Raw genomic sequence first — 24,434 nt, forward strand, 5'->3', positions numbered from 1 at the left:
AGGTACATAGACACGGAAAAGGTACAGGATATTAACAATTAACAACTATTTACATTTATAAAATAGTAGCTCTCTAAGCTGTAAACTTTGCAAATCCCCATAGCTTCACCATTTTGAATTTTATTACGTCACCCCTTTGCGTCAGGTATAAAATAAAGGGACTTTAGAATCATTAAAACCACATGCCACACGAAAATAAAGGAAAAAGTACCGTTCGTGCAATAGCAGTACCTAATACCGCAACAGCAACTGCAGTCACAATCCGAATGTTACCTTAATTTAATTATGATGATTCATTAGTCTGTCGATACTGGCACGAGCAGCAGCTGGGGAATAGTAACTGTCTTTCAACCATCGCGCCGCCGGCGTTCAAAGTCGGCGACTTGCGATAAATGAATTTCTGCTTGCAGCTAGCTTCGTAACCGGTGTAGAAGTGGGCTACGTTAGCGCAGGGCGAATCGACTGGATTGCATACCTAAAACGAAAATGTGCTTTTGTAACTCGAGGAAAAATTACATTACAATAGGTACATGTTATTCGCGACACGTTCTGATTTCGTATTCATCTTGGCCAAAATGAGAAGCCCTTCAAACCAGACAAAGTTTATTGGAAAAAAATCGAGTACAAAATAAAAATCGGGTCATTTACATTATATTAATAACATGAAATAAATATGTATTATATGTATTTGAGAATGAGTTTGAGATGCGTTGTGACATCGTCCACACTGTTAACTGACAGTTCGTAAACCTTATTAAAAAAGGCATAAGGTCCACCGATGGACTGATAAGTGTTGCTGTTTGTATGATTTACCTCAACAACGAAGCTTTGCACCGGCTTGGTCCTTTGGTTGAGAACGTAGTGCCAGTTACCATCTTTGTCCCGAGCCGCACGCGGCACTATAGTCCTGCGCCTGGACTCGCAGAGATCTTGATCCTCATCTCCTGCTCTGGACAACGTTTCGGAGGCGTCAAGATCCTCAACCTAGTATTTAAATAGTTATTAGAGTGAAGCATTACTTTGCTGAAATTGAAATTGAAAATGAAAGTTAAAATAAAAATGCCACTTTGCTAATCCGTGAAATAATAGCGCGCTGCTCGACACGTGTTTCGGCTCTCTATGAGGCCTTATCAGGAGATATTGGAAATGAAAACTTATTGACTAGCACGTTATTTCAGTGATTAGTCCTAGAGTGGCGGCCACGAATAGGAAAGCGCAGTGTGATGGGCGGATGATCTCGTACGGGTCGCTGTGAGTAGGTGGTTGATAGGCGGGTATGAGCATTGAGCATTAACCTCGTATTTGTCGAGAGCTGGTCCCAGTTCTTCAATGATAGCGTCGACGCATTCTGTCGGATAGTCCGGTAAGTCCTCGCAGAAGCCCGTTTTCTGACACTCTTTTGGCACGTTCGGGACAAATTCCTGGGACGACACAGTCAGTGCGAGTACGGCGAGTAAGAGCAGGTAAAAAAGCGGCGACATGATGGAGTCGGCGGGAATGGGGAGTCGGCGCCGCCGTCGCGGTTATATATCGTGATAATAAAATGCAATCCGTGGCTAACTTGAACAAGTTAGATCAATTTTATAGTTCAATTATTTTTGTATAATATGATGATTTCATGGTAGAAAAGAAATATTGCAACGGATTAAAAAAAAGTCGTCTTGGTAAAACATTGAACGTTGAAAGATGCAGCAACGTACTTTATCAAGTGAATTGACAGACTGCATGCAAAAGCCCTCGGTAAAGTTGCAGCAGTAATTCAGCAACAACAATGCTGCTGCAGTCACCATTCGTAAATTACCTTAAAAGTTCACTAATTTTAATTTGACACGTAGAATAGATATATTTACAACGTATATTTAAATTTAAAAGGTGCAGCTTTGGCTACGGAACCCCAAAAAACAGCCGAGGCGGTGTGCCTGGGTTTCCATCGGCATTTTAACTCCAGTTATGAATATTGAGGGCACTTCAGCGCTGGGCCAGATGGAGCAGCCTCGTCACTACGAATCATTCAAAGAGTACCTTAATAACCTTAAAGACCTAAGAACCTTTAAGTACCTTTAATATCTAATAATTAATTATACCTATTAATTTAATTAAGTACCTTTAGTAGAAGAGGTACGAAATTCGTTTTAAATTCGGTCATAATTTTGATGTCAGTGTACGATCCCTTATATTATAAATAAATAAATATCAGAAATAAATAATATAAATATAATATTCTAGAACAATATTAGTCTCCCACGGTAAGGTCAGTAAGTATTATGTTGTGGGTACTTACCTACACAATGATATAAATGTAATACATGTATGTATATACATTTAGTATGAAATTTTTTGGCGTGTTTTCGGTATCTAATACCTTTAAACGAGGAATTCTTGTTTATATGTTTCGGGAATCGGGAAACAGCTCTACCGATTTCGATGGAATTTGCTATTTAGGGGTTATCGGGGTCGAAAACTCAATCTAGCTTGGTCTTATCTCTGGGAAACGCGCATTTTTAACCGACTTCCAAATCTCAAAGAAGGAGGTTATCAATTCGGTTGTATGTTTTTTTATATTTTTTTTATTTTTATTTTTTTTTATGTTTGTTACTCCATAACTCCGTCATTACTGGACCGATTTTGAAAATTCTTTTTTTGATTGAATGTATATGCATACAGATTGGTCCCGTTTTTGTCAAAACCCAGTTCTGATGATGGGATCCATGAGGAATCGAGGGAACTCCTCAAATCTTAAAGGCATACACATAGTGATTTTTGGTTTTTTATCAACGAATCAAGCATATACATCCAAAAAAGTGACATTTGATGAAGTGGAACTGCTGATGATGATCAGAACGGAACTCTTCAACGACGCATAGTTCACGGTTGGCGATTTGTCCTCTTCGTTATGTTTGTTAAGCAAGTTAAGTTTTTAAGCCACATTTTTGTCAAGCTCGAGTTCTGATGATGGGATCCATGAGGAATCAAGGGAACTCCTCAAATATTAAAGGCATGCGTATAGAAATTTTTGTATTTACATCAGAAAATCAAGCATTTTCATTAAAAACTGTCGCATTTGATGAAGTGGAATTGCTGATGATGATCAGAACAGAACTCTTCAACGACGCATAGTTCACGTTTGGCGATTTTTCCTCTTCGTTATGTTCGTTAAGCAAGTTAAGTTTTTAAGCCACACGTTTGTCAAGCTCGAGTTCTGATGATGGGATCCATAAGGAATCGAGGGAACTCCTCAAATCTTAAAGGCATACGTATACGGAATTTTCTGTATTTTCATCATAAAATCAAGCATTTACATTAAAAACTGTCGCATTTGATGAAGTGGAACTGCTGATGGTGACCAGAACAGAACTCTTCAACGACGCATGGTACACGTCTGGTGATAACGAATTTCGATTTTGACTTGGACTGGGACCCGGACTCGGACTCATACCCGGACCCGGACCTGGACACGGATCCAGATTCGGACCCGGAGTCGGATCCTGACTCGGAACCGGACTCGGATCCGGTCTGGGATCCGGACATTATACAGAAGCGAAATGCTAGTAGAAAAGTGGGTGGTTTTACCTCCTTTTCTACATAGTGTACCATCTACAGTAATCTTTCATCGGCCCCCATGGAAGTCGGTTTTTTTTCTTAAAAATTATTTATGTTAAAGCTCAGTCTCCCAGATATTACCCATTTAAGGATGACTTACGTTAGACCGGGCCGTGTTAGGGCCGGAGCTTTCGGTGCATCGTTTTCTATGGAAAGTATCACGTGAACGCCTGTCATGTCATAGAAAAGTAAGGCCTGGACACGGCCCGATCTAACGGGAGTCATCCTTTACGTGAGAAGACTGTGCTCTCTGAATCCAAACAGCAGCTGCATCGAGAACGACTCGTGCGCTTTTAGACGAAGCTCTCCAAAATAAAAGGAACTAAACATATCGACACTCTCCGGACTTACACCCTTTCCGAACGAGAAGGTTCAGTTTTTCAGGCGCGCCAGTAAATTAATTTAAAGCCTCAATTTTAGCTTTCAAACAGCGAAGTGTTTTGAAAAGTGCATGTTTAAGTAAAATAGGAAACGTTTCTTTCTGCAAGTCTCTGCTAGATTTCGTGACAGATTTTCGTACGTAATACAGAAACATTAGAGCATAAACATTGTCACTCTTTGAAACTTCTAAATGTTAGTAATAATTCAGCCTACATATGCCCCACTGCTGGGCTGGGCTGCACAGACTTCCACTCATGCGTGAGGCGGCTTGGAGTACCTATAGTCCCCGCTCTGGCCCAATGCGGGTTGGGAACTACACACACCTTTAAATTTCTCTAAAGAATGCATATGCAGGTTCCATCACGAGGTTTTGTTTCACCGAAAAGCAAGTAGTAAATATTTATGATGTTCGGTTCGGTAGGTAGGTACTTAAGTTCCGAAAAACTCATTGATACGAGCCAGAATTTGAACCCGCAACCTCCGGATTGAAAGTCGAACGTCAGGTCCACTCGACCACCACCGCTTCGCTTCCTTCGTTCCGTTTGGATTTTTTTAAATTGATAATAACGGTACATATCATAACAGTTGTCCAATGTGATAGTGCAGCAAAAAGTAATCTAGAAACATAATTATATTTATAAAACTATGATGATTACTGTACCATCGCCTACACTGTTAACTGTACATCTGTGGACCTTATGCCGTTTATAATAAGGTCCACTGTATGTAAGAATATTTTTGTGACATGTTTGACCTTCACAGGACATTGGAAACGTATCAATTTTATCTACAGCGAATAGTCAGCGGAACAGAAATTCAATTTGGAATGCATTTTCTATGCTCGGGCGATTCTCCTATATTCGAATATACCGTCACGTAGGGGTACTTATTGTAGCGATACAAGTGCAAATATGTAAGATGTCACTCCATCTGGTCAATGTGTTCAGATAAATGTACTGGACAGATCTGACGGTTACACTAGTATCATAGCCTACAGTGTTAATTGACAGTTCGTAAACCTTATTACAAAAGGCATAAGGTCCACCGACGGACAGTTACAGAGTGTTGCTGTCTATACCTACTTATATCTCTAGCTATCTTAGACGGAATTTCGTAGAACAAATATATTGACAAAGCTCTCAACGTTTTTTACTTGAAAAAATGGTAAGTAAGTAAGTAAGTAAGTAAATATTCTTTATTGCACCAATAACCATACATCTTACATACATGTAAAATTACAAAGAAATTTTAGTGTTACAATAGAACCCGGTAACAACAGGCGGTCTTATCGCTAAAAAGCCCGATGGTCCGTATGATTGACGCTTATCTGACACATTTTCAAACCCACGGAAGAAAGAATGAGCGCGCCGCGCTCTTTCAAACCTCTTCTTCATAATGTAAATGTACCTTACCTACCACACCCGCATTTAAAATTAAAATAACAGAATAGCCGTATTATGAAATTAAAAGAAAACTAATCTGATCGATTAATCGATTATATTTATACAGTTATGTTCAGCGATTGGTCACTCTCAATAGTTGGTTAATCTCAAGTTAATTGTGAATCTTGCGCGTACCTACTTAATTGCGCAGAGTCAAGAGCTGCAGTTATCAAATTCGATTTAATTATAATATAATTCATCTGCTTTTATTTGCGAGTCTTGGAACTACGCGCTATATGCGGAGTCGGCGTTGCCAGGGCGCCCTCCCCGCCGCCGCCGCCATGTCGCCGCTCGCCCGCTCGCTGCTCGCGCTCGCCGCGCTGCTCGCCGCCGCCGACGCTGGCAGAGAACAAGTATTGTTTGGTAAGAGAAATTGTAAACTAACGTCTTTAGAGCATCGGCGTCTAGTCAACTCTATGGCTGCTGCTCGATGAAACGTTGGCGCAACTGCGCAGTGCGCAGCGACATCATTATAATTCGGTTAAATTATGTTCTAATGTATGGGCAAGAAAAACAAATTATAGCCAGAATTCTATGAATGTAGTATGATACCTTTGGGTATGGTGCTTTACGCACACTAGCGTCCCTCCCCCTCCCCCTGACGCAACCCCCCCTTTTAGCATGAAATATGTCCCGGTTTACGGTTTTTTTTTATTTTTAAGAAAAGTATTAGAGAAAAAAGTGTCAAGGTAAGAAATAAAACACAATTTGACCGAATTATTAGCCTCAGCTCTGGCTAGACGCCGCCGACGCTCAAAAGACTAGGGTCTCTCTAGTCTCTACGTATACGTTGTTTAATAATTTGAGGGTTAGAGGTCTACACAGCAACTTATTACAAATATTGGTAATCGAATGTTTTTTGGTAAAATGAAAAGAAAAAGACAGATTTAATAAAAAAAAAATCCATTATTGATTGCAGGTCTTAATTCGCCACATTTCATCAGACTAAATGAAGTGACGCTGAGCCCACAGGGAGGTTTTATAAAACCTAAAAATGTAAGAAAATCATAATTTTTACTTCAACTCAGAAGTGGCGACTAAGTTAGACAGAGGACCTACCGCGAACCACGTTCGACGTGTTGCCTCTCTGTCGCACTTGTAAATTCGTACGTAAGTGTGACAGGGAGGCAACACGTCGTACGTGGTTCGCGGTAGGCCCTCAGGTTAGACAGGTTTTTAAATAAAACCACCGTCAACCGGTGTCCCGGTTATTTCATGCTAAAATGGGGGTTGCGTCAGCGGGAGGGGAAGGGAAACTAGTGTGCGTAAAGCACCATACCCAAAGGTATCATACTACATTCATTGAATGCTGGCTATCATTTGTTTGTCTTCCCCACACATGCATCACTTGCGCTCGCCATAAGCCCCACACGAGTGCGAGCGAGAGTCCGATAAAAATGATTTATTGCCCCGACGCTCAGATATTAATAGCCCTACAACAATTAGCGCCAATTGCACTATCCCACTAACCTGGGGTTAACCAGTTAAACTGTTAACCTGGCATCAAATTGTACTGGTAACCATGGTAACTCCAGGTTTAACCGGGTTAGTGGAATGGTGCAAGTGATCCTTAGTTGTGTAACTTTGCTTGCATTATTTGTTCACAGTACTGTCGCTCCACCGTTCCTAGAGGCGCCCAAGTGTCCGCCAGTAACTCGTACTACGACCGCGCGCCCCACATCGCCGGGACGGTCCAGAGCATCAGCGTGACCTGCACTCCTCTAGGACCTTACACTACCTGCAAGGATAATATTAGGGTCAATATCACACAGTTTTGTTAATAATAATATGTAGGGGCGCCCAAGTGTCCGCCAGTAACGCGTACTACGACCGCGCGCCCCACATCGCCGGGACGGTCCAGAGCATCAGCGTCACCTGCACTCCTCTAGGACCTTACACTACCTGCAAGGATAATATTAGGGTCAATATCACACAGTTTTGTTAATAATAATATGTAGGGGCGCCCAAGTGTCCGCCAGTAACGCGTACTACGACCGCGCGCCCCACATCGCCGGGACGGTCCAGAGCATCAGCGTCACCTGCACTCCTCTAGGACCTTACACTACCTGCAAGGATAATATTAGGGTCAATATCACACAGTTTTGTTAATAATAATATGTAATACATGTTTAGTTTTTCTTTTATTTTGTTCGTTATTAATAAAGTTTAATGTATGTTGTGTAATGTGTAACTATCTGTAAATTGTAAAATTCTTAACCTTAATGTCAAAATATTATGTATTTTTTAGTAGATTACTTTGTGGGCTGTAAATAACGTTTAATTAGCCTACGATTAAAATCACAATTGAGCAGTACATAATTTTTTCTAAACATTATAAGGTCAATGTGGTTAAATCCGTCATAGGCCCTATTCCGTCTACGAGCGTACCTATATATTTCTTTGATTTTCAATCGTAGGAAAAAAACAGTTTGCCTTTGATTACTGAAACTAAAAGCAATCGCTGCTTTGTCGACGAAATTATCAATGATTTTTGTAGTTCAAGAAAAACGCTAGTGGCCGGAATAGTCCCTATGACGGATTTAGCCACATTGACCTTACATAATTATAATAAGCTTGTGTACCGTAAAATGAACATTTGAAAATGTTTAAAGCAGTGCATTCTCGGATTAAACTAAGACCAGTTTTTGTTCAAAACACTTTGATATAATATTAATAATATATCTACTTTCTTCTAAGTCAGTAAATAAATAATAAAGTGTGGATACAGCTTAAAGATAACCTTCGAATCATTTTAGATCCCTCGTAACATCCATCCTACAAAACTTTAATGGGAAATAATTTCAGTCATACTTTCAGTCTTTTTCTCTCCTACCTTTCACTACCAAGGAGGGAAAGGGAAAAAGAGATCTCGTTTTTCAGAGGGTCCTGATTTATAGGTTACCTGCGGAATTTATAACGTCTGATAAATTCCTCCCAAATTGAGCCATAAATAAAATGTATCCCGCCAGGGGAGGCTACACTACCGACATGATTCCGACTTTAAGATACACTGATTTAAATTTTCACGATTTTTAAAGATTATCAAACTTAAATACGTTATTAACACGCGTATTCGGGAAACGAGATAATCACAAGATCTAGAAACGATATAGAGATCAACTAGATTTACATTAGATATCGACTAGATGTCACTTGGATATCTAAGTCATAACTTGTCGAAATCGTTCAAGAGGGCCTCCAGAATCGCGGAAACGTCAAATTTGACATATCTATCTTACAAATATCTTTAAATTATCCATATCGTAACTTGTTGAGGTCTTGTAGAGATCTAATACATTTTCAGAATCGAGCCGTAAGTCCCGTTGTGCAGTTTGATAACTTTAAGATACCTATGTACGTCAAAAATTTACTAAAGATACGATATGGATGTGGTAAGGATTCTTCAAACAAAAACGTCACTTTTGACATGGACATATCCGATCCATAGGTATCGTATCTTTAGGAAAATTTATGTCGTATCTTAAAGTTTGTATCATGCCGGTAGTGGAGCTTACCCTAGCCAAGGTGACGATCGCTTGCGCTACGCCATCGAATCGCTTTGTGTCTCTCTATCACTCTTCCACATTAGTGTGACAGTGACAGATCGCTACGTAGCGTTAGCGATTGGCATGTTCGACGGGGACGTCGTATCTCATGTTTTAGAGACGCGTAACGACGAAGATATTATTATATCAAGCTGTAATGCCTATAATACTTGGTACGGTCAAGGAATTTAAGTTCAGTACCATTTCGCACCTTGTCACAATGACAATAATAGTATAAGGTCCCTAGTGATTTTCATAATGATTGTCACTGTGACAAAGTTCGAAATGTTACTGATAATTAAATTTTTTCATGGTCGTACCTATACTCTTCTTAAACCTAGCGCCAGGGTCCGCTTTCCGCTTAAAGTGACTCCGTCTCTCTGTATTCTCTTTATCAATCGCTTTTCGGCAAAATAAAACATCGTTAGAGTTTGTTCGGAAAGAGAAGAGTCGTGAAATGTATTGGGCCCCATACATTCCACGACACTTTTATTTCCGCACAGACTCTAAAAACCGGGGCTAGTTTAGTTTTAATAGTCGGTGGCAATTCTTGTGATTAGCCGATTCTTGCCGAGCGATCCCCAGGCCCCAAGTAAACCGTGAAACATTTTAACAATCTAACTCCCTCGGGTATTAGTATACCCGGTATATAACTGAACTGACTATTATATACGCCTGCGTGAAATAACACCTCTTTTTTAAAAAGTGTGACAAAAAACGGAACAATAATACAGCGTGAGTGATGCGTCGTTATTACTTAGGCGGCTCATTTTCGCGTCAATTTGTTACGAGAGATGGATGCTTGTGTTAAATTTAGGGCTTGTTAGGGTCCCGTGGACAAAATCATTGACGGAACCTTTAAATTTAATTATCTCCTAAAGAAGAATATCTAAATAAATTTTATACCACAATGCTTATACTGCAAAACGTAATTCAAGACCAAAAAAAGTAAGACAATGTGGCCACTGCAATAATTTGTTAGTAAAATAGTAAATTCCTTTTGATAATTAATCACGCTAAGATAATTTATTTATTAGTAATTTTACTCCTGCAATTTAAAAAGTACTTTTATTTACTTATTTTTACATAAATACAAGAAGCGCTAGTAAAAAAGTGGCAACATTTCTTACTTTTTTTGGTCTTGAAACTTGAATTACGTTTTACAGTTTAGTAAACAGTAATAAAAGCAAAACTCACAATCTCGGGACAGACTCGAATTCACCACAGCTTTTGCGTTGGTTTTAATCATGTAGTTAGTGACAGCCAACAATATGTTCAAATATGTACCTATTTCGTAACATACCAATTGATACCATAGAATTAAGGAAGTGTTCAGGAATATTTGGCCACTTTGACCGTCACGATCTATTTGATGCTGATTGTACTCTTAAAAACACGTTTGAATTTTTTAAAGCCCTCAACTCAAGTACCTACTTATCCCTCTTTGGTAACCTTATATTTGACCAGGTATTTTGAACCTTATCCTACTTTGATATGGTACAAACTCTATACGAAAACGGATGCCTTAAAGGGTAAATCATCCCGCATAATATGTGTCAACCTATCGGTTCGTCGACCTGCAATAACCATCACGAGGTACCGATATTTTTATAGCGGCAATTTGGGCTAATTCGCCATAACCCTCCATGTCGCGGTTATATCGCTTATCGCGCTATAAAGCATCGCGCCCAATCGTCACCGGGCGACGTTAAAGTTTTATTATACTGTAATTCGAGGCCTGTGACAGTGGATAGTGTTAAAACAGTATAAAGGACTCACGCTAGACCGGGCCGGTCGTCGTAGAAAATGACATTTCAGACGCCTCGGCCCGGGCCCGGGCCGGTCTGGCGTGAGACATCCTTAAAGCGGGTTATAGATGTTAAATCGCGAGCCTAGCTTGGTCTAAAAAGTTTATGACCGCATCGCGATTTTAAATACCTACACCTAATGATTGTGATGTGATTGTGATGAAGTTAAAAACAGACAGACAGACGCACGAGTGATCCTATTAAGGGTTCCGTTTTCTCCTTTTGAGGTACGGAACCCTAAAAATACCTGTGGAGGCACAAATCGAAGGGTCGGAAAAGTATTGAAGAAATAGTAACACAATAAAAACCTCAGTTTTAGAGATTACAAGTTTTAGAATATAAAAATTTGAATGGTTTAAATATTCACTCGCGAGCAGCGGATTGCCGACCCTTACTAACTATATGATAGTTGACAGGCCAATTCGAACGTGCTCAATCAGTGTTCTAAAAATTTTTGTCTGCCTAAGTTGACGTACTGTTCGCAGTACCGGTTAAAGTAATTCGGCGTAACGTCGTAAAGGTAACGAGGCGGTTAAAGCCGGTTCCGGTAACATCCGGCACGACCCGACAAGTACGCCGGATAATGTACACGGGAATTGATCCTGGTTATTTAAGTGAGCCATAATCATACCTCGCAATCGATTCGGCGAACCCGTAGCAAATGACAGTTGAATGTAAAGGTTAGGTTAGGTTCATATGCCACGAATCATCATCATGGCTCATGATAACATAGCTACTATTTTTTATTTTAAAGTTAAATTTGTGTCTCTGGAAAGTAAATTATTAAATTACTTCTTTAAATTTTTGTTTATTTGATCATAATTTGTTTACTCTTAATCTGAAGTCCAAAATAAATTCTATCTACTTATAACGTAATGATGAGTGTATAGCATAAGGATGTAAATACCTTATTTAGCGTAATCACACGCAAACAGATCTTAAATAATTAATTTAAAACATAGTTTTTGTATTTGACGTAGTAAATACGTATAAATGCGTCAACCCTAAATAATGTGCAACTGCTACGGTTTTGCGGATTCAATTGCGAGGTATGGTCATAATATATACATTTAATGGCGTCGTTGTTTAACCTTGAAAGAAATCTTGGTTTCTATAAATCAGATTAATAAAGGTTACATTTGGATGGTGACTGCAGCAGGATTAAGGTGACGTCCGGATGTAAAGTGCAGCTGCATTACTATTACAGATGGAGTGCATAATTATTTTCCATCGTATTTGTACGGAAACGTACGAAGGTGTCTTGCTATTTCAGTCAGTCTCGGTACAAAAAGTACTAGGTTGACTGAAGTAGCATGACAAATACGAACGTTTCCGAGAAAATACGATGGAAATAGTACATTTCGATGCTAGTGCGGAAGGTATGTCATTACTTCACGAGTACCGAGATATCTTGCCACGAGCCGCAGGCGAGTGGCAAGACTCGGGACGAGTGAAGAATGACATTTCCGCACGTGTAACGAACGACGTTTTTTAATACAGTTGCGAAAAAATAAGAAAAACATTGTTAATCGTACACTAAACAAAAGTGGTGACAGTGACAGCTCGGTTAGACGTCGTCTTTATTAAGTATATTATATCTATGGGCGTTTGGCAGCTATTCCGTTCCATTCAGTCAACTTATTAAGAACGGAATTTTCAATATAGAATATTAAAAAATAAACGTGTTATAATGATGAAGAGGTAAGTAATTAAATATGAAATATGTAATATTTTTCGTATTCTTACATTAACGGTAGGTTTTTATGCTGATTACGACGTTTAAAGGAAACTAATATTAACACTCATCAATAAGTAGTCGTGAATTGGAACAAGTATAAATTTAAAAAAATTGGAAAAGTAAAAAGCACTAGTTCGAGATAACCAACTTTCCGCACGCTAAACAGCTACGTAAAGTAGCACTTTTTGAGCAACTGTATTAAAAAACAATTATATACTACAGATGGCGTCGCTGTTGCCGCCGATGTATCTGTCAATTTCCATAAAATGAGTGACGTTCACCGCTAAGCGCTGGTGGCCTAGCGGTAAGAGCGTGCGACTTTCAATCTGGAGGTCGCGGGTTCAAACCCCGGCTCGTACCAATGAGTTTTTCGAAACTTATGTACGAAATATCATTTGATATTTGCCAGTCGCTTTTCGGTGAAGGAAAACATCGTGAGGAAACCGGACTAATCCCAATAAGGCCTAGTTTCCCGTCTGGGTTGGAAGGTCAGATGGCAGTCGCTTTCGTAAAAACTAGTGCCTACGTCAAATCATGGGATTAGTTGTCAAGCGGACCCCAGGCTCCCATGAGCCGTGGCAAAATGCCGGGATAACGCCAGGAAGAAGAGAAGAGAAGAGAGTGACGTTCACCGCTGCGTTACTGTGCCGATTATGACGTACATTTCATCAATCATTGTCAATCGTCTGTCCAAATCCCAAGGTAAGTAGATATACCTACATGATTCTAGAACCGCAGCGTTATCATGGTCGCGTTTTTACCACCTGTCATGTCATGCGTCACTATCGCACTTATATACTTGTAAGAACGTGTTAGGCATGGTGACAAATGATAAAGTGCCGGCCATCTTAGCTCTTCTGTACCTACCTACTTACCTTCGTACCTATTTATTGTATGTAGAAATAGGTCTCACGTTTAATAAGCATTACAAAAACTAACTAAAAGGTCAAACATAACTTTAAAATTCTACGCGATGTTGACACAGTTGTAAAAGCGCGGAAAATTAAGTTAAATTATCACTGTAATAAAATTAAATAAGCGCCGCGTTGGTCCGGCGCGCTTTAACCGTATTTCCGGGTTTCATAGTGCTTTACGACTGTGGTCAAGTGTGTCTGTTACTTTATGTTGCTTTAATCAAAGAGCTTAAGCTCATATTTTATTCATCATATTCTCAGGTACAATTTTTTACAATTATGCATATATGTTAGGGCTCGGCTTCCTTTTGAGCGCTAATCGTGGTAACTCGTAGTAGGAGGGCTTGAGGTCTTCGTTGTAGAAAAGAAACTTCGTTGTAAAATACTCATATTTATCGTTTATTTATAACTTTACACAGCACACTTTTAAAACTATCAGCATTTTAACTATTTATAGTAATATTAATAGCACCATCGTACAATAAATAATAAAAATACACTTTTAGGGCACTTTTTGTCAGCATAGGCTGTTAAAGTCTTACTCCTAAGGCTGCTCAGATAATAATCGTCGCTTTAATGAGGTGCAAGGCCTTTTATTAGACCATCGCCCCTCCAATCTCGACCACTTCCACCTGTCCGTCAGGTGAGGGTGGGCTGACCGGTAGTGACGTCACAATTGTTTAATTATTTTAACTAAAGTAAAATTGCCAAGTTCAATCACCTTACTTTTTATAAATGAACACAAGTAAATAAAAATGCGGTATTATTACTCTTATTTTTGGAAAGCCGCTAACACGGCCATACTGACCAGTGGCTCGTGCTCAGAGACACTTAAAGTGTTCGTATTAATTAAGTTTTAATTAATAAAAGTACAGATTGATTTAAAACAATTACAACAGATCAATGAGTTTACTGCTTGATTTTTATGTCAGATACAGCAGGTATCATATTGTTATTTTTTTTTCTAATGAATTATCGATAATTTTAACTTATGTTAACAAAGATTCAACATAATTAATGTTTCTGTCTTATGTACGATCATGATTAGTTCTTATGATTTTAGATGAATGCTACATTTAACTGTAAATGAATTATACTTTGAAATAAAAAATAAATGTATTTTAAACAGTCTAATATAATTATTGATTAGTTCCCGCTAACACGGCTATTTATGACTGTTTTGCTTCGGTCATTCTGACATCAAGTGATAATTTAATAATAGAATTGATCCTGGGGGTTTGAATGTTTTAATTATTTTTAATCCATTTTAATTCACAAGTACTTTAAAAAATAAATTTACTTGCTTGAACCTTTAAATTAATGTTCATCATCATTATCATCTCAGCCATAACACGTCCACTGCTAAACATAGGCCTCCCCCTTGGACCTCCATATGTGCCGGTTGGAAGCAACCCGCATCCAGCGTCTTCCGGCGACCTTAACAAGGTCGTCTATCCATGTCTGTTAAATTAATGTTGTTTTTTTTTTTAATATTTTTTTGTATGTTTTTGTTTTTGCCAAAGGAAAAATCAGTTTACCGACGCTTCGGAAAGGCTCTGGTGGAAAAAAGCGCCAAGAAAAACCTCCAGGTTGCCTTCTTTTATAATGCATTCAGTTAAATTTTTATGAAAGTGTAGTTAATTATGTTTTGACATATTTTGTTGGTTAATACCGATTATTGTGATTGATTAAATTTGCTGAATTGTAAATCTTGGGTTTACTTATATTTAGTGACATTACGCAGCATACTTTTTATTTACGAAAGGTAAGTGAAATTCTTTAAAATTAGTTCTTTGGTATCTGAAGTGATTAAATGATCATAATTTGTTTATGGAATTTTATTTATGGACATTATTGATTCAATATAACTCTTTAATATATATGAGAACCAACCATGAAGTTTAACGCTTCTAAACAAAGATTAGGTAAGCATCATAAGCTTAACATAAGATGAGAATTAAAAAAAAATTATAGTGGTTTTAAGTCTCCACCTTATCCAAAAAGCGTTAGTAATATTTTGAAATCAATTGACTAGACGAAACTAATGATCAATTAAAAAAATTAAGAAAAGGAACACATCGGATTTGCACGATGGGGTAGTTTACATGCTTTTAATGTAATATTATATTATCATAAAAGCTATTTTTAATAATTTCTAATAGATGCTGTTATTAATTTGTTTAAGTTCAAATGAAAGCTATAGTATTTCTTTGATGTTTGAAATGATAGATTGTTCGTATTATTGTTTATGCTATTTAAATTTCTGGACTTTATTTCTTAACTCATATTAAACACATGAAAACCAAACACGAAGTTGAACCTGTCTTGAACGTTGTTAAACATAGATTAATTTGAATTTAAGATGAGGAGGATCAATTGATGACCCGAAACTCGTGCTCGAGTAATCGGTATAAAAATAAGGAATGCAGTTGTTGTACTAAATCTGTATGACCGATCCAAACAAGTGGCAGATAAAATAAAGTCTGAGCTTAGGGAACCAGTTAGTTGGACGGCCCAGTCACTGAAGCCCTTCAGATTCATTACAGCAAGTGACCGGCAGACTATGGTTCCCATTTATTGAACGGCCCAGTTATTGGATTAATTCCTCTGAACCATCCATATAAGTGGCAACTTTTATCCTTTTAATGGCCCAGTTGTTGGAGTAGTCCCTCTGAACCATCCAAACAAGTGGCAACTGTTTATACTTTCAAATCTTTCAATAGCCCCGTTACTAGACTAGATCCTTCTGATGAATCTAAGTAAGTGGCACACACATTACTTAACGTGGTTGTTTTTATAGATAGTTGTTAGCGCAGGATCTTAAATTGAATTTGCAAAAATTATGCAATAGGTAGTAAACGTTCAAAAAGTGGTATTCACTCAATCACTCTGTTCGGATTTTTATTTTGGGTGGAATTTTCATATTTTCATTCATGGCAACCTAAATAACCAATAATAATAATGAATTAATATTACCTAACGGCTCGATTCGGAAAATTAATTAGATATCTACTAGACTTCAACAAGTTACAATATGGATAATTTAAAGATATTTGTAAGATAAATATGTCACATTTGACGTTTCCGTTATTCTGGAGGTCCTTTTGAACGATTTTGACAAGTTATGACTTGTAATAAACGGTGTTCTTCATTAAATGGTCTCTACATTTTTTTTGTAATAAGTATCATTATAGCAAAAGATTGCGTGTTTTAAAGAGATGACAATATTGTGGTTTTGTACTTTGTCCTTAATGAATCGATTTTTGATTTGTCATTTTGAGTTACCACGTAAAGGACGTCTGTCAGATTTCGATTGGCTTCATGATAATTTGTAACTTGATAAGTACTACTATTGTAACTTAGTACCTAGTGTAGTTGAATAATACGAGATAAGTAATCACAAATCACAAGTACAACATATCATTATGTCTCCTCTGATTACTTGAATCATTGCTACTTAAATACGTACTTACATAACGTTAATTTTAAACACTCGTAAATTAATGTCTGTTTTGCGTCTTTGTATTTAAATCGGCTTCCTTCTGTTGTAAATCCTGTGTGTTAGAATCCAAAAGCAGGGCGGCGCCACAACAACACGTACTTCTACAACAAAACACAGAAAGCTGAGGCTACTATTTATCACACATGTTATTTCTGTTAATAAAATATTAATTATTTACTTAAGGTACAACTAATGTTATTACCGTACATACAAATAAAGTATGATTAATACTGATTACAGGTATATACATTTTAGACATTTTGTTTTCTTATATATTTTTATATGAATGAAATGCATAATGATATTCATAACATTGCCATATATCAAAGTAAAAGTATTTGGACTTGATAACTTTCAACAACAGTACAGCTACTTACAGCGTGAAATGAATCGTAGTTCAGCAAAATGAAATAAGCAGAATTTTGACATTTCTACGTACGTTTTGGTTGTGCCGTTTTATTTAAACGTTTGACTTTCAAGCTGTATTCTGATGGATTTTATTGGGAGATATTGATTTACGCGGTATAATAAATATGTATCAGTTATGTAATTTGATATTATGTTACTTTTTGTGGATTCATTTTCAAAATTCATACTTAATAAATTGGTTTGAAAATATGCGAAAAAATTTCATAATTATGCAATGATTTCGCTCGTAAAGTATGGCGAATTACTAATAAACGTAATATAATATTAATTCACGTAGAATAAATATTTTGTTAGCGTTGTATAGAATAAATGATATTTATTAACAAAAAAATATGTTTAATTTCTTCATCACCCTCATCATAAAAACTGGTTTCGAAATAAATATTTAAAAGTTGTCCGTTAAATTATCTTAATGTCATTCATAAAAAATAATAATCAAAAAGCTTGTAATCACAGTTACAATTAAGATTGATTAGGTATTACTTTACTATTATCATTCAAGTTAGCAATTCTAGGATCATGTGGGTAGATAACTTGTTTGCGCTATGTGCATTCATAATTCCATGTTAAATGTTTACTTAAATGTGAGTGGCTGGCGATGTAGTGATATAAAGTTACATTATCTCTTTTTATCATTAAATGACTGTTTGAAAGATTTTGATTGCTTTTATTACTCGATTACTGTGTGACTTTTTGTGTTTATACGGAATTTAGAATGCATTACAAGAATAACAACCACTGGCTATGATTTTAGTAAGTTTTCTTTGTGTAGATAAGTATTAAGATGTCCTAGGACCATTTTTGTGGTTACTTTAAGTATATTTAATCAAAACGCTCATTGCACATGCATTATTTTCTTCTAAAATAAATCAATTCAAACTTAAATTTTGTCAAAATGAAAGCGTCTCACCAGATAATATTGTGTACAACAACGTTTACTAAAACGTTCACCAAATGATGAGTAACTGCTCGTGTCGAAAATTGGCCACCGATAATTGGCAACACGTTGATTCTTCTTCGGTTGTTGAATTGTGTTTTAATGTATGCAGCAAATATAACTTGTTGCTCATCCAATCCACATGGCGTTTCAGGTTCTCTCGCGCACTTCTGATGTTAGGGCTCGGCTTCCTTTTGAGCGCTAATCGTGGTAACTCGTAGTAGGAGGGCTTGAGGTCTTCGTTGTAGAAAAGAAACTTCGTTGTAAAATACTCATATTTATCGTTTATTTATAACTTTACACAGCACACTTTTAAAACTATCAGCATTTTAACTATTTATAGTAATATTAATAGCACCATCGTACAATAAATAATAAAAATACACTTTTAGGGCACTTTTTGTCAGCATAGGCTGTTAAAGTCTTACTCCTAAGGCTGCTCAGATAATAATCGTCGCTTTAATGAGGTGCAAGGCCTTTTATTAGACCATCGCCCCTCCAATCTCGACCACTTCCACCTGTCCGTCAGGTGAGGGTGGGCTGACCGGTAGTGACGTCACAATTGTTTAATTATTTTAACTAAAGTAAAATTGCCAAGTTCAATCACCTTACTTTTTATAAATGAACACAAGTAAATAAAAATGCGGTATTATTACTCTTATTTTTGGAAAGCCGCTAACATATATATAATAAAATAATATGAATACATTATTAAAAATCCTAACCTAGGGTGCCTATGTATCAACATAAGATCAAACGCGTTACAAATTGTCAAATCTGACAGCTCATTTAATTAAATTTTACAATTTTAAAATGTAGATTTATATGAATAAGAAAAAAATTATTAGTACATTTTCACCCATATTTGAACAATATTACCCTCATGTTTAGGTCCAACAACTAACGGATATGAATAGAAGGGCATGTTAATATTTTCTGAACATTTCTCTAATAAATATATCAGCACTGCCACTAATCACGTGCTTCGAAAAGCGCAATAAAACCGCATTCCACACCTCTTATAACAGCCGTAAGAGACATTAAACTACTTCGAATTTGAACCCTAATACACGAGGACACGGTTGACAATTGAATGAGTTTTCGAAAGACAGTTACGGTTGTTATGCATGGGGTATAGTGGTCGTAAATTTGCACCGCAATTAACCAGCAGAGTAACAAAACCTTGTATATTGATTTATGGAACTACTAATGTCAGTGTTAACACTTTTAATAAAACTGTCCAACTTTCCTTGGAGAGTAAATGTCACTCAAAATAATATTTGTTGGGTTATTTTTAGTAGGTAATAATCGGTCTCTTAGTTTTAATAAATGCGCATGTACCTATTTTAGGCTCATTTTAGGTATCAAGAGCAATAAAAATATATGTAGTACTTACTACAGAATAAATAATAGTACTAGGTACAGAAGGTTCACTCTCTAACAAAACGCGTATATTACGGCAGATATGACCGCTAGGTGGCGCAAGCCCGAACAGGCGTCCGTTCTGTAACGGTGCGCGGCAACTACTATGGTTAGACACCAAAATTGGTGTGGGCCGCATGTACTTGTAGCGACGCGGAGTGAGCCACGCCTGGTAGTACAAAAAAATAAGTACTGTCATTATAGTTAGGTTAGGAAAATCAAACGTCTACCTACTTGTTTATTCTGTACAGAAACCAAACGTCTACCTACTTGTTTATTCTGTACAAAAACCAGAAATTATACTACGACGTTACATCCTCAAGATTTATTGTCACTCTGTAGTTCACTCTCAATGTATCAGGCATTGCACATAGTTTAAAGCTAGAAAATAGAATAAAAAGTACTAAAATGACTACTTTCCCCCACTCCTGCCCCACCGTCACCCGGTTCTTGCGCCCGAGTTCGTGTCATTCTCTTTCTTTGTGCGGGCATTGCAACATCGTGTTACGTAACTTTGTCATTCCGAAATATCGTATCCTTTTCTTTGGATCGCACAAAGTAGTGATAATGGGAAAACGTAAACGTAAGGATAAAAATCGTCATTTAAAAGAAAAAATTAGGCGATTAGAAGATCGACTCAACCGTTGTTCATCATCAGATTCGGCAACAGACGAAGGTTAGTGTCTTTTTTGTCTAAATAGAACAATAGTAAGTACCTAAGGAATACAAACTATCATACATTATGTTTCACTACGACAAAATGCTGTGGAATGCGTAATAAATTGAATCTACCCTCCTAAATTGAAGAAAAAATTAATGCTTCGATTCAAACTCGAACAAACATATATAAACAAAGATTCTTTTTTTATGTCTTTTGTACTGTTACCGGATCATCAAGGTTCGTTGTTTACTTTATTAAAATTAACATTTTAGGTAGTAATGGTTATGTAAACGAAAGACTTTCATCGAATAACATGAATATCAGATATTATGACATTACTTATTAAAAGTATTAAAAGGCTAGGTATACACTCGAGCGATTCTAAGCCTAGGTATGCCAACTAAGCAGTCCCGCGTCATAGCGTGCCTATGCCCAGTGACTCAAAACTTTCAGTCCAGCGATATAGCGAGCCTATACCCAGTGACTTAAAAACACTAGTCCAGCAGCATAGCGAGCCTATGTTCAGAGACTTAAAAATTGTTTTTTATCGTCTTTACAGAATACAATGATTATGATCGGTACTACTCAGAACAGTACGATTACCCTCACAATCCAGGTAGTGACGACGAAGTGCCCCTAATACCGTGGTCTGATTCGGAACACTCGATTCCTGATACAACGCCTAAATCGGTGATCATGCAACCTACACCGATAGCGGACCCAGTTCTTAATTCCGCCGTACCCAGTAACGTCAATGAAACGGTATCGGCTGATCCCGGTATCAGCACCGAGACCGATACATCACAAACATTGCCGTCTGATATATTAGAGGCCCTCGGGGACCCGAAGGGAAAAGAAGAAATATATGGGCCAAAAATAACTGATGAAATCTCTAAACGTTGGGGCCGGGTACTCGTTGATGGCCTAGAGAAAGATGTAAAGCAAAAACTGCCTGAAAAGCACCTGATACCAGATAACTTTCGTTTAGCTAAAGCCCCTATTTTAAATCCTGAGATTATATCGGTGCTCAACGAATCAGTCAGATATCGTGACAAATTATTAGAAAAAGAGCAAAACCAACTGGGTCTAGGCATTTCTGAGCTCACAAATCTAGCTTCAGCGGTAATCAAAGAAAACTTAGATAAAGTCGAAATACTAAAGAAACTTTCTGAAGCTAGCCAGATTTTCCTAGACCTTCATCACGATCAGACCACTAGGAGAAGAAAGCTCATAACCACAACTCTTGACAAAAAGTTTGTCAATATAATATCGGACGTAAAAAGGGATACCTACCTGTTTGGCGAAAACCTAGGAGAAAAAATAAAAGCCACAAAAACAGCGGAAACATCAGGGCTACAAGTGAAGCGTAAAGAGGTCAACGCTATCGCATCTACGTCTAGGAAATATCCCAACCAGGGAAACTGGAGGGGCCCACCCCGAACATACTACCAATACCAATTACAACATTTTCAACGAGCACCGAGACAGGGTGGGCCGAGACCGCGCTACCCTCACCAGCAATACCGGTACCGTCCGCCAGTTCCCGATCGTCAAGCCCAATCGACGCGCAAGCCGCCCAACAAGACCCCAAAAGCCTAATAGAGGTAAATGTACCCCATGCGGGTAGACTAAAATATTTCCATAAAAAATGGCGTAATATTACTGACGATCAGGTAGTTTTGAGCTATGTGAAAGGACTAGACTTTTAATAGTCCAGTCATGCAAAATGTGTTTCCAGCAAATAACAATTTTAGTCCTCTAGAAATTGAGCAAATCAATTGCGAGATTAAAAAATTAAAGGACTTAGGCGCATTGATAGACTGTAAATATATACCTGGACAGTTTTTATCTAGTATCTTCCTTACTCCAAAACCAGATGGCTCTAATCGTTTCATACTTAATCTTAAAAACCTAAATAAACACATTGCACATCAACATTTTAAAATGGAAGATGTGCGAACGGTGACAAAGCTCATGACCAAAAACTGTTTTATGTCCACCATAGACCTAAAAGACGCATATTTTTTGATCCCAATGAATAATAAGAGCAAAAAGTTTCTGAGGTTCAAATTTCAGGGAAATACCTTCGAATTTCAGTGTTTACCTTTCGGTCTCTCCTTGGCGCCATATATATTTACCAAGTTACTCAAACCAGTGACGGCGGTTCTAAGAAGCAAAGGCTACATACTAGCTATTTACCTAGATGATATAATATGTTTAGGCGGTACTTATAATGAATGCCTAACTTGCGCTACGGAAACCGTTAATATACTAAAAAATCTAGGTTTTGTAATAAACCAGACTAAAAGTAAATTAATACCTAGTCAAGTTCAGACTTATCTCGGTTTTGAGTTAGACTCTGTTAATATGCGTCTAGGCTTACCAGAAAAGAAAAGACAAAAAATTTTAGACTGCCTCAAATATATCCACAATAAAAAATCAATCACGATACGTGATTTCGCCAAGCTTTTAGGTCAATTATGCTCAGCCTGTCCAGCGATTGCTTATGGGTAGGTTTATACCAAACCCTTAGAGCGTGAAAAATTTCTTGCTTTACAACAATCGGGAGACAACTATGATAGTCTTATTAGTATTGGTGCTCACCTTAATCCTGACTTTACATGGTGGAAAAATAAAATTTTAACTTCATATAACCAAATCCGAGAAGGCAAATATATTTTAGAAATTTTCTCAGACGCATCCTTGACAGGCTGGGGAGCATATTGTAACGGTGAAAGAACCGGAGGTTTTTGGAGCCCACAGGAGGCTAAAAGACACATAAATTTCCTCGAGCTGCTTGCAGCTTTTAATGGATTAAAATGTTTTGCTCGGAATCTTAACAACGTAGAAATATTACTACGCATTGACAATACCACTGCCATATCATACATAAACAAATTTGGCGGGGTGCAGTATATTCACCTAAATAATATTACTCGAAAGATATGGCAGTGGTGCGAGTCACGCCAGTTATACATACATATATGCGTCATACATTAAATCCAAAGACAACGTTGAGGCAGACGAAGAATCTCGTCATCGCAATATTGATACCGAATGGAGCTTATCTCCCTTAGCATTTCAAAAAATTACACGATGCTTTGGATTTCCTGAAATTGACCTGTTTGCGTCCAGATTAAATAATAAATGCCTCAAGTACATTTCCTGGAAACGCGACCCTGAGGCATTTGATATTGACGCATTTACGCAAAACTGGGCTAACTTTTTCTTTTATGCTTTTCCGCCTTTCTCACTTATCCTCAAAAGTCTGAGAAAAATCATAAATGAAAAAGCTACAGGTGTAATGGTCGTTCCTGACTGGCCCAGTCAACCCTGGTACCCAATTTTCATGAAGCTCTCCAAACAAAAACCGATATATTTCAATCCTGAGCCTCAGTTGCTTCTTTCTCCTTTCAGGAAGAGACACCCTCTCTGGAGTCGCCTTTCCCTGGTGGCATCACTATTATCCGGGAAGCATTTAGAAGACAAAATCTAAATCTAGACACAATAGATATTTTAATATCATCTTTATCAAAGAACTCTTTAAATCAGTATAATGGCGGATACAAAAAGTGGTGGACGTTTTGTTCAAAACATAACATAAGTATCTACTCCACCAACATTCCCGATATTCTTGCGTTTTTTACGGCTGAATATAACGCCGGTGCAAGTTACTCCACTTTAAATACACTTCGTTCTGCACTTTCCTTGATATTGGGCAAACAATTCAGTAATGACGAAAGGGTCGCTAGGTTCCTAAAAGGTGTTTTTAAAACAAAACCTGCGTTACCAAAATATCAGTCAACCTGGGACCCTAATCTAGTATTAGACCAAGTCAGTAATTGGCATCCGAATGAGGACTTGCCTCTAGAAAAAATTACAAAAAAGTTGGTAGCTCTTCTTGCGTTGTCTACAGGACAACGTCGCCGTGTGCCTGCTACACTGCCACATCTCAAAAAACCGTTTTTTCGAGAAATCGCGTCTCAAAGTTTTGAGAGTATAGTTCAGGGTGTTTAATAGGATCTTACTCCTTTAGTTTTAGGTCTATGAATTTA

At 37.6% G+C, this 24,434-nt stretch overlaps 3 protein-coding genes across 3 annotated transcripts; 2 read left to right on the forward strand and 1 right to left on the reverse strand.

Annotated features, from left to right (window-relative positions):
• Window positions 1–218: 218 nt before the first annotated feature.
• On the reverse strand, window positions 219–1,511 carry LOC134664090 (uncharacterized). Its single transcript, XM_063520677.1, has 3 exons — window positions 1,296–1,511; window positions 814–984; window positions 219–475 (listed from the first exon to the last, which is right to left on the reverse strand). Exons 1-3 carry the CDS (start codon window positions 1,479–1,481, stop codon window positions 284–286), a joined length of 549 nt encoding a protein of 182 aa, XP_063376747.1. The 5' UTR covers window positions 1,482–1,511; the 3' UTR covers window positions 219–283.
• Window positions 1,512–5,491: 3,980 nt separating this feature from the next.
• LOC134664091 (uncharacterized) lies at window positions 5,492–7,211 on the forward strand. The gene is made up of 3 exons (XM_063520678.1): window positions 5,492–5,786; window positions 6,343–6,419; window positions 7,031–7,211. Exons 1-3 carry the CDS (start codon window positions 5,660–5,662, stop codon window positions 7,202–7,204), a joined length of 378 nt encoding a protein of 125 aa, XP_063376748.1. The 5' UTR covers window positions 5,492–5,659; the 3' UTR covers window positions 7,205–7,211.
• A 13,074-nt stretch (window positions 7,212–20,285) lies between these two features.
• On the forward strand, window positions 20,286–23,876 carry LOC134664077 (uncharacterized). The gene is made up of 3 exons (XM_063520667.1): window positions 20,286–20,394; window positions 20,939–21,983; window positions 23,797–23,876. The coding sequence occupies exons 1-2, from the start codon at window positions 20,286–20,288 to the stop codon at window positions 21,976–21,978; spliced, it is 1,149 nt and encodes a 382-aa protein (XP_063376737.1). The 3' UTR covers window positions 21,979–21,983; window positions 23,797–23,876.
• Window positions 23,877–24,434: the final 558 nt, after the last annotated feature.

Source organism: Cydia fagiglandana, chromosome 4, assembly GCF_963556715.1.
Source record: "Cydia fagiglandana chromosome 4, ilCydFagi1.1, whole genome shotgun sequence".
Classification (NCBI taxonomy): domain Eukaryota; kingdom Metazoa; phylum Arthropoda; class Insecta; order Lepidoptera; family Tortricidae; genus Cydia; species Cydia fagiglandana.